We start from the raw sequence: 14599 nt of genomic DNA on the forward strand, positions 1-14599 counted from the left end.
TTGGCAACACAGCACAGAAAGCTGGCACCTAAAGTCACTATTTTCATCTGGCTTCCCCACTTTTGTGCCTGGGAACTCTGCTGCACACAGGTGCCCCTGTTCTTCTTATGACTCTGGGGATCCTTAGACCATCCTATCCCACCTGGAATTTTGAGATGCTTCACCACCTGAGCTCCTTTAAGCCAGGGACATATCCCATTGTAGCAGAATTCTAGCTCTGATTTTACTCTCTGCTACTTATAACACTTTGCAGTAGCCTCCTTAAGCAGGCTCCCTCCCCTCCACTCTATCCCCACATCAACTCTCCTTAAGCAGGCTCCCTCCCCTCCACTCTATCCCCACATCAACTCTCTGTACCTCTACCTTCCAAAAAGTGGCTACTTTTATACTTACAGAGCTGCAGCATTTCTTTTCTCAGATCTCCAGTTGCTTTCACAGATGTTCAGAATGATTTGATAACTACCTAGCCAAAGGGCAAGACAAACTTAGGGTCCCCCTACTCCTCTGCCGTCTTAACTCCTTCCCCTGAGGTCAGAATTTAATTTTAAATATTCTGGTATGTATTTAGACATAGTTCATTGTCCTTTTAATTTTCATTTCCCTAACACCTAGTGATGTTGAACGCATTTTCATATGGGTTTTGCCATCTTTATTTTCTCTTTGGAGAAACATCTGTTCAGCCTTTTGCCTGTTTTCCCTTGGATTTTTTTTTAATTTGTTTTAAAGATTTTATTTATTTGACAGAGAGAGAGATCACAAGTGAACAGAGAGGCAGACAGAGAGAGATGGATGCAGGCTCCCTGCTGATGCAGGGCATGATTCCAGGACCTGGAGACCATGACCTGAGCTAAAGGCAGAGGCTTAACCCACTGAGCCACCCAGGCACACCTGTTTTTTTTTTTTCCCTTTGTTTATCCTTTAACAATGTCTTTCAAAGAGTTATTAATCTCATATTGATTATTATTATCAACATGTGGATTATATCATTTACTCATTAGAAACTGGTGGAAGACCAAGATGATCTAACAATTGTAAATATCTATGGCCCCAATATGGGAGCAGCCAATTACATAAGAAAGCTATTAATGAAGATAAAGAGTCATATTGATTTGAATACATTAATACGAGGAGATGTTAACATGCCTCTTTCAGTAATAGACAGATCATCAAAGCAGAAAATCAATAAAGAAATAAGAGCATTGAGTGACACATATGGACCAGATGGACCTCATAGATATATACAGAACATTCCACCCTAAAACAACAGAGTACTCATTCTTCTCAAGTGCACATGGAACCTTCTCCAGAATAGAACACATACTGGGTCACAAATCAGGGCTCAAGTGATACCAAAAGACTGAGATTATTCCCTGCATATTCTCGGATTACAATGCTTTGAAACTGGAGCTCAATCACAAGGAAAAGTTCTGAAGGAACTCAAACTCCTGGAAACTAAAGACCACCTTGATTAAGAATGCTTGGATCAACCAGGAGATCAAAAAAGAATCTAAACAATTCATGGAAACCAATGAGAATGAAGACATTTTAGCCCAAAACCTATGGGATACAACAAAGGTGGTCCTAAGGGGGGAAATACATAGCCATCCAAGCCTCCCTCAAAAAAATTGAAAAATCCAGAACACACCAGCTGTCTCTACGCCTTAAAGGACTGGAGAATCAATAACAAATTAAGCCAACTCCACACACAAGAAGGGAAATAATCAAGATTAGAGCAGAGATCAATGAGATAGAAACTAAAGATACATTAGAACATATCAATGAAACTAGAAGTTGGTTTTTTGAAAGAATCAATAAGATTGAGAAACCATTGGCCACACTTATCCAAAAGAAAAGAGATAAAGCTCAAATTAATGACATTATGAATGAAAAGGGAGAGATCACAATTAACACCAAGGAAATAGAAATGATCATCAGAAGTTATTATCAACAGTTATATGCCAATAAGTTAAGCAACCTAGACGAAATGGATTCATTCCTGGAAAACTATAAACTCCCAAAATCAAACCAGGAAGAAATTGACAACCTGAATAGACCAATATCTAGTAATGAGATTGAAGCAGTGATCAAAAACCTCCCAAAAAACAAGAGCCCAGGACCTGATGGATTCCATAGAACTTCCCTATGACCCTGCCATTGCACTACTGGGTATTTACCCCAAAGATACAGATGGAGTGAAAAGAAGGGCCATCTGAATCCCAATGTTTATAGCAGCAATGGCCACAGTCCACCCAACTGTGGAAAGAACCATGATGCCCTTCAACAGACGAATGGATAAGGAAGATATGGTCCATATACACTATGGAGTATTATACCTCCATTCATCAGAAAGGATGAATACCCAACTTTTTTTATCAACATGGATGGGACTGGAAGAGATTCTGCTGAGTGAAATAAGTCAAGCAGAGAGAGTCAATTATCATATGGTTTCACTTATTTGTGGAGCATAACAAATAACATGGAGGACATAGAGAGATGGAGAGGAGAAGAGAGTTGAGGGAAACTGGAAGGGGAGATGAATCATGAAAGACTATGGACTCTGAAAAACAATCTGAGGGTTTTGAAAGGGTGGGGGGTGGGAGGTTGGGGGAGCCAGGTGGTGGGTACTATGGAGGGTACATATTGCATGGAGCACTGGGTGTGGTGCATAAACAATGAATTGTGTTACGCTGAAAAGAAATTTAAAAAAAAAAAAGAAAGAAAGAAACTGGTGGAAGAGTTATTACTGTTCCAGTAGTACAGCAAAGAAACTAAGGTGCAGAAGAGTTTTTCACTTGCCCAGGGTCACTAATTAGTAAGTAATGGAACCAGAACCTGAAACCAGGGCCTTCTGAATCCATGGACTAGGCTCTCAACCCCAGTTCTAAACTAACACTCACACTTTGGTGTTGAGATGAAAGTCTGTTCTGGGAAACTGTGTTTGGCATCATGACCTCTACCACTACAGTGATGCAGTTCTGCCAAGCCTCTTCCCATTCTTTCACTTTTCCATCTTCTTTTTTCCCAGACTGGTTGAGGAAGTGAAGGAGCTGTGTGATGGACTGGAATTAGAAAATGAAGATATTTACATGGCAACCACCTTTGGGGACTTTATCCAGCTATTAGTGAGAAAGCTGCGAGGGGACGACAAAGACAACAAGTGCATCATTGACTATGTGAGTATTCCTCCACATGGGTTTGGCCCTGCAGACCCCTCAGACACCCACATATGTGGAAACACAATGGCACATGGGGGTGACCTGGACATCAGGAAGCCAGGGCACCTAAGAACCCACCTTCAGTGTCCTAGGCTCTCCCTGGTAACCCTGGATACCCTGAGGATGCCAGTACAGTTAGGAAAATACAACAGAGGAGATTGTTATCTATAGGACAAATTCTGACCCTCAAGACATGAAACCCAGGATTGATTGAAACCCAGGTCCCCCACAAACTTGATTGATTTTAGGAGCAATTGAGCATAAGCAAGGTGGGGAGAGGAAGAAGGAGTAGGAGAGAAATAATCTTAAGCAGGCTTCACACCTAGCATGGGATCAATCTCATGACCCTGAGATCATGACCTGTGCTGAAATTAAGAGTTTGATGCTTAACTGACTAAGCCACCCAGAAGCCCTGAGACTAGGGTATTAAGAAGAGACTTCTACAGTATACTTCTCACCCTCCTTCTCCTTTGGTGGTTTTTCCCAATAGTAGCCTCATCTCTGCTGTGGCTCTAGCCCCTGCCAGACCACTCTGTCAGAACTCTAGTTCCTCTGGGGATCTCTAGACCCTAGTTCTGGTACCATCACTTCCTTGCCCTTCGAGTCTAGTAATGGCTGGGGCTTCAAGTGTTGTCAGTCTCTGGGTCAATCTCTGGATCAATCTCTGGATTGACTCCTGGCCTCTCAGCTCTTTCATCACCTGTACCACCAGTTGCCTGCATTAAATTCCCTTTGTGACAATGCCAAAAGAGGGAAAAGAAGAGAGGGAGAGAGGGAGGTAGAGGGGAGAAATGGGGGATTGGGAATATTTTTCTAATAAGCAAAACAAGTGATCCTATACATTCAACTGTATATATGGAAGTGTAATAACATAGTTACAAATTTATATACATCTATATTTAAGATTCTATTTATTTGAGAGAAAGTGAGAGAGAATGAGCTGGGAGAACAGCAGAGAGAGAGGGAGAAGCAGACTCTCCACTGAGCAAGGAGCCTGATAAGGGGCTCAGTCCCAGGATGCTGGGATCATGACCTGAGCTGAAAGCAGATGTTTAACCGACTGAACCACCCAGGTCCCCCACAAACTTATTTTTAAAGCAAATTCTTGAAAAATCATCCTGAGGTATCTTGGTAGGGTACCAGCCCCCATAGGACTTAGCATTGGGATAGTTTGTTTAGAACAAAAGATGAAGAAGGTGGCCAGGTGGCCAGGATGGATGAGGTTCACCTTGGGATTGTGGACAAGTGAACAAATTTCAGGAGAGGAATGACACCCAGAGAATGCATTCAGTGTGAAATTTCAGGTCTATAGGGAAGTGAGCAGTGGAGTTGGCATCATGTCTGGTGAGTGATGGGTATCTGTCTACCAGCTGGCACTTCCTACATGTGGAGGCCAGGCCACCAGCCTGAGGTCACACAGCGGGTAAATGTCAGGACTGGGGTCCTAGCCCAAGCAGTCTGTCCTCAGATTCTGTGCCATCTCTTCTTATCACTCAGCTGCCACCACTGTACACATAATAGCTCACTGGACCAAGGAAGGCAGCAGGACCAGTTTCAGCAAAAGGGATCTGAAAAGGCTGAGGAACCTTGGGCCCTGGTCCCCTTGGCAGTGTGTGTGTGTGTGTGTGTGTGTGTGTGTGTGGTATGTGCACAAGTGGTTATTCTTTGACTATGAGAGTTTCCTGTGTCTCTGTGGGTTTGTATCCATCACTGATGCACCTTGTGAAGAGTCCACACTGCAGCTAACACCTGCAAAAACTCCCTTCCCAGGTGGAAAAGGCAGTGAACAAGCTGACCCTCCGAATGCCCCACCAGCTCTTCATTGGGGGCATGTTTGTGGGTGCTGAAGGTGCCAAGACCTATGAGACCATCAACCCGACAGACGGAAGTGTGAGCAGACCTGGCGTGCCCTCCTACCTTTTCTCCTCTCTACTCACGCCATGGCCTCTTCTCCCATCTACTCCCCCACCTGGCATCTGGGGATTCTGGCCTGGGGGTGGGCCTCTGCTTGGATGCAAAAGGGTTGCAGTCATTTTCCAGTCTCCCTACAAGAATGGCCCAGAAGGGAGAACTGGGAAGGAGTCAGGAGGATTCTAAAAGCCTGGGCCTGCTTCAGAGACTGGAACAGAGTTAAACTCTGCCCCCTGCCCCAAAGAGGAAATAAAGCCATTCCCTCCTCTTCCATACAATAGCCATAGCATGGCCCCTACCTTCTCAAATATGTGTACACCTCACTGTTGGGAAATTCTTCCTTGAATATCCTGTGTTTATCAGACTCTTTTGACCGTAATCCTCTTATGTCATGACCTAGTACACACATATTGTATTCTCTTACACATACACTTACCTGAAACAACACTTACTCCAACATGTGCATGCTGATAGTTTTCCATTCTGCCCCACCCTATAGCATCTCTTAGGGCCTGCAGAAAACAGCACACTCGAAGTGGGTCATTTGAGGGGAATTTAAAGAAAGTGGAGGACAAAGGAGTAGAAAGGCTATGGGGACACACAAAAGAGGATGCAGTACTCTCAGGCAGAAATTGGGAGCTGTTACCACCTTAAGGCCTGTTTTGAGAATCCCAGAAGGGAGGTTGTGTGGGCAGGGCTGCCTGGGTGCTAGGGCCTTGGCAGGGAGGGTGCAGCCTACCTGTGGTGACCAGCAAGGTGCTAGCCTCACTCCTCTCACTTTTGTCTCCTCCTGGGTTTCCCTTCGGCCAAGCCCAGGTGGAAGGAGGTGTGAGAGCCTGCCCTGTAGTGCAGGTGGGCACTGTCAGGACACAGAGCAAGGATGGGGACAGGAATGGTTCTGCCACAGTCAGTGTCTAGACTAAAGAAATAAACCTTCCACCTCAGACTCACTGAATTAATGGGTTCTATTCTTGGCTTGAAAACAGAGTTGATCCTCAGCCTTGTAGCTGGAGCCTGAGTCTGTTGCCCTGTTTGGGCTCAGTGACAAGGCAAAGAAGGATCCTGGTGTGTGGAAACACAGCAGGTCTCTCTGAAGGCCCTTGCCTTTCCTCCCGTTGGCCAACCATGCCCTATGAGCCCTCCCAGGTGGCCAGGGGAGTGGGTGGTGTGGGGCTTCTTTGTACATGGAGTCCAGGGAAGACCTCACAACTCCGCTCCACCACAGGTCATCTGCCAGGTGTCCCTGGCTCAGGTCAGTGATGTTGATAAGGCAGTGGCTGCCGCTAAGGATGCCTTTGAGAACGGATTGTGGGGGAAGATCAATGCACGGGATCGGGGCCAGCTCCTGTACAGGTGAGAGCCCCACAACCTCCTGTCAGCCCCCGACCTTCAGCTTGGGTTGGGGCTGCATGCTTGGGTCCTACCAGGGGGAAGGTAGAGTCTTGGACAGGTTTGTTCAACCAAGGCCTGAGGCTGAGAAAAGGCTCCAGAGGAAGTGGCTTGAGAGTCAGGAGGGGTTTTGCCAGACACAAGTAGCCCTGAGGGGAAAGGTGTCCTCAGTGGAGGGGACAGTGTATTAGAAGATGAGAGGGTGCAAAAGTGAAGGTACTGATCAGATCGGAGAAGCAGACTGGCAAAGCTAACAGATGGTCCTGGGCAGACTCAGGACAGCATTTACCTGGAGTGGACTGGCCAGAGGCAGGATCAGGCCACTTCATGCAGAAGACAGCAAAGGAAGGATGGGGCCTGTTCTGTCTGCGGTCACCTGCCCAGCTCCACACTAACTGCCAGAATCGCACACTTCTCTGTCTTGTTTTTTTGTTGTTTGTTTGTTTGTTTGTTTCTTAAACCGGGGCAGAAGGGATTCTTTCCCCTTAGTTCCATCAGAGATCTTAGGGAAGGACTTCAGGGTGCTCCAGCATCTGAGAATGGGGTGGGAATAAGGTCTGGAGAAGATACTGCTCCCCTACAACCAAGTGGTCCCAATGGGGGAAGAGCAGCCACCCTCAAGGAAGTGGGGTAATGTTTCTAGAAGGAGTCTGCTGGGCAGATGAATTAAGCAATGTTGAAAAGACTGGTGAGCAAGCTGGTTTCAGGAACCTGGCTTTTGTGCTCCGGGTCCTGGGGAAGTTGTCAGGCATACAGCCTGGTCATGATGTGGTCCAAATGTGCTTGTCATCTGGTGGGAGAGAGAACCTGTCTTGGCCTTGCAGTCAGAATGCCATTTTTTTCCTGTTCCGGAGGACAGACCCCCCAGGACAGCCCCCAGCACAGTGGACCAGAGGTGGGGGAGGGGGACTGTATGGTTTCAAAATGGAACAGAGATTGTGGGGTTTAGGGAGGTGCGCCCAGCCTGCCATAACTTAAGTTTGTTTCAAGATTCCTTGAAGAGTCCATCAATTTTAGGAAGCCATTGGCTTCCTAGAGCCCCCAGGTTAGGCTGAACCAAAATGTGCAAGCCCAGGCTATGGTGCTGAGCCTTCTGGCCCTGAAGCAGAGACTCCCCTGGCACAAAGTGCTGGCCCAGTTTTTTCCTTGAGGTTCTCTGCTGCCTTCTAGTGGCATATGCCATAATAGCACCACTGGCCGCACCACAGTGAGGAATTGTTGGTTCCTGCACAACTGTAAAGACAGTCCTGGACTGCTTGGACACACGTCTTGAGGCCAGGCCTGAGAGCTCCCAATAACCCGGTACCTGCCTCATGTAGTCTCCCAGTCCCCATGGTGGAGGTGTACCCATTGCTGGCCCAGGAAGGGGGAGCCCCTCGTTCAATGAGGGAAAAAGGCCATGGGTAGATACTATGGAATATAGAATGCGTTGTAGGGGTAAGTTGGGAAGAAATAACCAGAAAGAAGTGTTATATAAAGTCACCAGGCAGCCCCCAAGAACCACTGAGGGACAAGATTGAGCCTCTCAGGAACCTGGAGAGCCAGTGTCCCAGCTACCAGAGCGGGACCACCAAAAATTGGTGAGAGAATCTGTGGTAAGCTGTCACCTTGTGTTCAGACACCCCCTTAAGTCCACAGCCAGGAATGTGGTGGTGGCCCATACTGCTGTTAAGGAGCCATGGGCCTGGCACCCCACCCTTTCCCTTCCTTACTTCCAACCAGCAGACCTGTGGGTTGATGGAGATTGCTTCGCCTGCTTTCCCCACTGGCACTTTCTGGAGACAGGACTCTGGGAGGTAGAGCAGCAGCTTAATAAAGTGGACAACAGAACAGTCCCACTCAGCTGTCTTTGAAGAGCCTCCCAAATGGTTTGCTAGGGTGATAGTCATGCTAGGGACTTATGACATGGCCACATCACATGCGTGTGACATTGTCTGGCAGAGTTGGAGGGATTTGGGGCTGGTCAAAGGAAAAGGTATGGCCATAAGAAGTAGTAAAATGCAACAGGCTTCATGGGGTGGTGCCCCCATAGTGGGAGGCCCTCCAGAGATTGTAGTGGGGGCCCCCTACCCAGAATGGGAAGGGTGCAAGGGAACTCTTGGGGTTCAAGAGATCCAGGAGGGGGCTCCCATGTTCTGGCCCTGTTGCTCTGTAGCAGAACAGGAGTCTCTGGGTCAGAGGGCTGGGAAGGGCAGCAGTTATAACTGTGGTCCATCTCACCAATGATAACAGCTGTCAAGTAAGGTTCCTGGAGGATACAAAGCAACAAGGCTCTAAATGGCTCAAAGTCTGCTTGTTTGGACTATTTTTAAAATAACTGGATATATAAGTGTGTATGCAGCAAGCGTCTGAGCTGGCAAGTCTCACGCTGCGAAGAGGATGTGAACAACCAAGGGGCCAATACACAGAGGCCATCTTTGGCTTATTTGTAATACAGATTTATACCTTAGGCACATGTTTTTCTAGTTGATGAAACCCTAGTCCTTGAAATGCCACAACATGGTGTTTTCCTTATCTGGTCTAGAATAGTTCTCAAAGAATGATTGACACCTTTGTTATTCTTAGCTAGAGAATTACCTGGGTATATATCGTCTTTGAGGTAACAGTGTGGCTCTGCCACTAGATCGCTCATGTCTGTTTGGTCCAGTTTCACTCACCAGCCTTGTGCCGCATGCTGACTGTGTGCCTGGTGGGTGTAGGAGGCCCAGGAGGGAGCAGGAGACCAAATACTGTACCAGCCTTCAGAGGAAGGCAGATAGTACCAGAATACTTGCCTAAGTGGGTATCTGTAATAGTCAGGTGAGGTTTGAAGAAAGACGGAGGGTGTTAGGAGGACACTGCAGGGAGGTGTGATTGATGTGGGGTGAAGGTTGGCTTCCCGGAGAGTGTGAGTGTGTACTTGGGGGTTTAAGACATGCTACAGCTATGTGCGGAGAGGAGCAGCTCAGCAGGCTTTGGTCCCAGACTTGTCTCTGGGCTAGAGCTCCCCCATGTACAAGATTGAGAGCTGCTCTAGATCTGTGGTCTCCACCTTCCTCTGTCCACCTTGCCCTCTGAGCATGCTTCTCCCTGAACTCCCTTACATCAGGGAAGGCGGAAGAGTCCTAATTCCCAGGCTACCCATAGCAGCATACCCACCAGAAGCATGGAAGGTCAGCTTGCTGTCAGAGTGCTCCCACTTAAGAAGGGCTGTGTAGATGCAACTTTCCTTGCATCTCTCCCATCATAGCCCCCATCCCGCCCTCCCCACAGATGCCATCCTTGGGGGCATACTCCACCAGATTGGCTGGTGCTTGAAGCCAGACATGCTTTCCCCTGGTCAAGGCTGTCCTGAGACAGACAGGGTGGCCTTTTGAAATGGTGACCTCCTTATTAGAGAGGCAGAGGGACTGTTTTGCAGGATCGTTTGTAAGCACCATTATGAAGTAGTTAATCCATCAACAGGAATCAATTTTAGGAAGGAAGAAAGGAAAAGAGAGGCGAGAGAGACAAGAAGGGCACCATTCTCACACTCATCCTGCAAAGGAAACCTTACTGTCCCATCTCACAGATGGGGAAACTGAGGTCAGCACATTAGAGTGTGGCAGAGCTGGGAGTGCAAGGAAGAACCCCTGACTCACTGAAGAAGGGCCTTCAAAGAACAGGCCAGGCTGCTCCAGGCCTGAGCCCATCTCCCTCCTTTCTGCACCCCACCTATTGGCCAGGTTGGCAGACCTCATGGAACAGCATCAGGAGGAGCTGGCCACCATTGAGGCTCTGGATGCAGGTGCTGTCTACACATTGGCCCTGAAGACCCATGTGGGCATGTCCATCCAGACCTTCCGCTACTTTGCTGGCTGGTGTGACAAGATTCAGGTGAGGCTGAGGCTCCTGCCCACCAAGTGAGTTCACACAGGAGGCTGGGCCCAGCAGGAAACTCTGAGGGCAATGCATTAGCCCACCTGTGGCATAACAAACAACCACAGCTTATTGGCCTAAAACAACCCCATTGATCAGCTATCACTTCTGCAGATGGGCAGTCCAGGCAGGCTGGGCTGGGTTCCATGCCGGGGGTTTCCCAAGGATAGTGTCAAGGTGTGGCCAGGCTGGGCTTTGGCTGGAGGCTCTGGGGAGACCCTGCCTGCAGTCCCATTCAGATGTTGGAGAAATGTTGGCAGAGTTCAGCTCCTGTTGATGGAGCACTGAGGCCCAGGTCCTTGCTGGCTGCTGGCGGGGGCTGCTGTCAGCTACTGCAGGCCTTGCTCTGACCCTTGCCTCAGCCCTCCATTCCCTTGCTGTTTTCAGGCTTGGCATCCATCTGCCATGAACGGAGAAAACTTTGCCTTTGTGGGGGCTCCTGAGGTGGTGCTGGGGACACCTGCATCATCTCTTCCTAAGGCCAACTGTGCCATTCTGCATCTTCGCAGAAGGAGTAGCTCACCATCTCCCAGATCCCAGGGATCAGAGTGGGACCGTGGGACCCATTTTCAGAGATTGGCCCACTACAGGCTGTGATGGGACACCTATCACTGGTGGGTTCATGGGTCTGTGCCAGACTTGAGGTTCATGCCTTGTGTCCATTCCATGGGGTGGAGGGTGCAGGTGTGATGGAAGGCCTACCTTCTGCTCCTCTTGCTGCTGTATCGCTGCTGGCTAGAACTGCCCCTAAATGGGCCCTCCTGGACTAGCACACTCTCCAGATGCAACTTGGCTTCTCACTCCCCTTTTCTCTGCCCCAGTGTCAAAGCCAGAGAGCTTACCTGTACCAGGACCAACTTCCCATCTGAGGACTCTGCCAGGCTCTGTGTAGCAGACATCTTACACCTGTTGGCTGCCCACTCCACCTGTGTCTGGATTCCTCAGATACCCCTGTCATACATAATCTGGAAGGTTTCGGTCTCTTACCTGTCTGGTTCATGGGGGCTGCAGGCCACAGACAAGACTATTGAATTCTGAGCTCCAGGCACAGTCTGGCTGCCCAGGGGAATGGGTGAGGAAACCATGGATTCCCCTCTCAGTGACCCCCCCACCCCATGCTTCTTCCAGGGCTCCACCATCCCTATCAACCATGCCAGACCAAACCGCAACCTGACCTTGACCAGGAAAGAGCCTATTGGGTGAGTCACAGCACAGGGTGAAGATTCTCCACACAATGGGTGCTTTTCGTACAGTATGTTGTGTGGACACTCATCCCCTTTCTGCATATCTCTCCCATGTCTACTTATTGGATAGTTACGATGTGCTGGGCAGTTCAGGTGCTGGAGATACAGTGATGATCAGAGCTGATGAGAATACCTATCCTTAGGGGACTTACATTCTAGCAAATGAAACAGCTTTCATTCCCAAAGTACCTGCTCTGTACCAGACACTGTTGTAATGACTTTATAAGTATAATTTTACTTAATTCCCTTAATAACCCTCTAGCAGTCAAGATCATAGAGGGTGAACCTGAAAAATTTTTTCTGGAAAGATCATAATGATGAATGTGTATAAAAACAAAGAATACACAGAACCAAGGAACAGGAATAAAATAATAGAGAAATAGGGGAGGAGTCAAGATGGTAGAGAAGTAGCTGGCTGACACTACTTCAGCTAGCAGATCAGCTAGATAGCTTATCTAAAGATTGCAAACACCTACAAATCCAATGGCATATTGAAGAGAAGAAGAACAGCAATTCTAGAAACAGAAAATCAACCACTTTCTGAAAGGTAGGACTGGCGGAGAAGTGAATCCAAAGCGATGGGAAGATAGACCCCGGGGGGAGGGGCCAGCTCCCAGCAAGCAGAGCAACAGAGCACAAAATCAGGACTTTTAAAAGTCTGTTGCACTGAGGGACGTCACTCCAGAGGCTGAACCGGGGTGAAGCCCAGACAGGGTCAGCATGGCCTCAGGTCCCACAGGGTCACAGAAGGATCAGGAGTGTCTGAGTGTCACAGAGCTTACAGGTATTAGAACAGGGAAGCCAGCTACAAAGACAGAGCCGAGTGTGAGCTCACAGCTCGGTGTTACCTTGAACTGGTCACAGGCTCGGTGAGCTCAGAGCGTGGCCAGAGGTCAGGCAGATGGGAGTTATTGGGCGCTGTTCTCTGAGAGCGCACTGAGAAGTGGGGCCCCGGGCTCTCGGCTCCTCCGGGCTGGAAACCAGGAGGCCGCCAGTTTCATTCCTGTCCTCCGGAACTCTAAGGAAAGTGCTCAGGGAACAAAAGCTCCTGAAGGCAAACCCAAACGGATTACTCAGCCCAGCCCATGGTAAGGGTGGTGCAATTCTGCCTGGGGCAAAGACACTTGAGAATCACTACAACAGGTCCCTCCCCCAGAAGATCAACAAGAAATCCAGCCAAGACCAAGTTCACCTACCAAGGAGTGCAGTTTCAATACCAGGGAGAGCAGCAGAATTCCAGAGGAGGAGAAAGCAAAGCACGGAACTCATGGCTTTCTCCCCATGATTCTTTAGTCTTGCAGTTAATTTAATTTTTTTTTCTTTTTCAATTTTTTTCTCTTCTTCTGCTAAATTTTTTTTAACTTTTACCCTTTTCTTTTTAAACGTTTTTTAACTAGTTTATCTAATATATATATATTTTTTCTTTTTTATACTTTTTCTTTATTCATTTTCTTTTTTTTTTTTTTCTGAACCTCTTTTTATCCCCTTTCTCCCCCCTCACGATTTGGGATCTCTTCTGATTTGGTTAAAGCATATTTTCCTGGGGTTGTTGCCACCCTTTTAGTATTTTACTTGCTCATTCATATACTCTTATCTGGACAAAATGACAAGGTGGAAAAATTCGCCACAAAAAAAAGAACAGGCAGTACCGAAGGCTAGGGACCTAATCAATACAGACATTGGTAATATGTCAGATCTAGAGTTCAGAATGACAATTCTCAAGGTTCTAGCCGGGCTCGAAAAAGGCATGGAAGATATTAGAGAAACCCTCTCGGGAGATATAAAAGCCCTTTCTGGAAAAATAAAAGAACTAAAATCTAACCAAGTTGAAATAAAAAAAAGCTATTAATGAGGTGCAATCAAAAATGGAGGCTCTCACTGCTAGGATAAATGAGGCAGAAGAAAGAATTAGTGATATAGAAGACCAAATGACAGAGAATAAAGCTGAGCAAAAGAGGGACAAACAAATACTGGACCATGAGGGGAGAATTCGAGAGATAAGTGACACCATAAGATGAAACAACATTAGAATAATTGGGATTCCAGGAAAAAAAGAAAGAGAGAGGGGAGCAGAAGGTATATTGGAGAGAATTATTGGAGAGAATTTCCCCAATATGGCAAAGGGAACAAGCATCAAAATCCAGGAGGTGCAGAGAACACCCCTCAAAATTAATAAGAATAGGTCCACACCCCGTCACCTAATAGTAAAATTTACAAGTCTTAGTGACAAAGAGAAAATCCTGAAAGCAGCCCGGGAAAAGAAGTCTGTAACATACAATGGTAAAAATATCAGATTGGCAGCAGACTTATCCACAGAGATCTGGCAGGCCAGAAAGAGCTGGCATGATATATTCAGAGCACTAATGAGGAAAACATGCAGCCAAGAATACTATATCCAGCTAGGCTATCATTGAAAATAGAAGGAGAGATTAAAAGCTTCCAGGAAAAACAAAAACTGAAAGAATTTGCAAACACCAAACCAGCTCTACAGGAAATATTGAAAGAGGTCTTCTAAGCAAAGAGAGAGCCTACAAGTGGCAGATCAGAAAGGAAGAGAGACCATATACAGTAACAGTCACCTTACAGGCAATACAATGGCACTAAATTCATATCTCTCAATAGTTACCCTGAATGTTAATGGACTAAATGCCCCAATCAAAAGACACAGGGTATCAGAATGGATAAAAAAACAAAACCCATCTATATGTTGCCTACAAGAAACTCATTTTAAACCCGAAGACACCTCCAGATTTAAAGTGAGGGGGTAGAAAAGAATTTACCATGCTAATGGACATCAGAAGAAAGCAGGAGGGGCAATCCTTATATCAGATCAATTAGATGTTAAGCCCAAGACTATAATAAGAGATGAGGAAGAACACTATATCATACTCAAAGGATCTGTCCAACAAGAAGATCTAACAGTTTTAAATATCTATGCCCCCA

General features: G+C 47.1%; 1 protein-coding gene across 4 annotated transcripts in view; it reads left to right on the forward strand.

Annotated features, from left to right (window-relative positions):
- ALDH1L1 (aldehyde dehydrogenase 1 family member L1) overlaps positions 1-14599 on the forward strand; it is a 126749-nt gene that overhangs the window by 75756 nt on the left and 36394 nt on the right. For 2 of the 4 annotated variants that reach the window (XM_059161965.1, XM_059161966.1), the window contains 5 exons: positions 3026-3173; positions 4986-5105; positions 6352-6479; positions 10220-10370; positions 11541-11611. In XM_059161965.1, the coding sequence (XP_059017948.1) occupies positions 3026-3173; positions 4986-5105; positions 6352-6479; positions 10220-10370; positions 11541-11611 (618 nt within the window). The remainder of the gene's footprint in view (positions 1-3025; positions 3174-4985; positions 5106-6351; positions 6480-10219; positions 10371-11540; positions 11612-14599) is intronic. The other 2 variants (XM_059161967.1, XM_059161968.1) reach the window with 2 other exon arrangements.

Source organism: Mustela lutreola, chromosome 2, assembly GCF_030435805.1.
Source record: "Mustela lutreola isolate mMusLut2 chromosome 2, mMusLut2.pri, whole genome shotgun sequence".
Lineage (NCBI taxonomy): Eukaryota > Metazoa > Chordata > Mammalia > Carnivora > Mustelidae > Mustela > Mustela lutreola.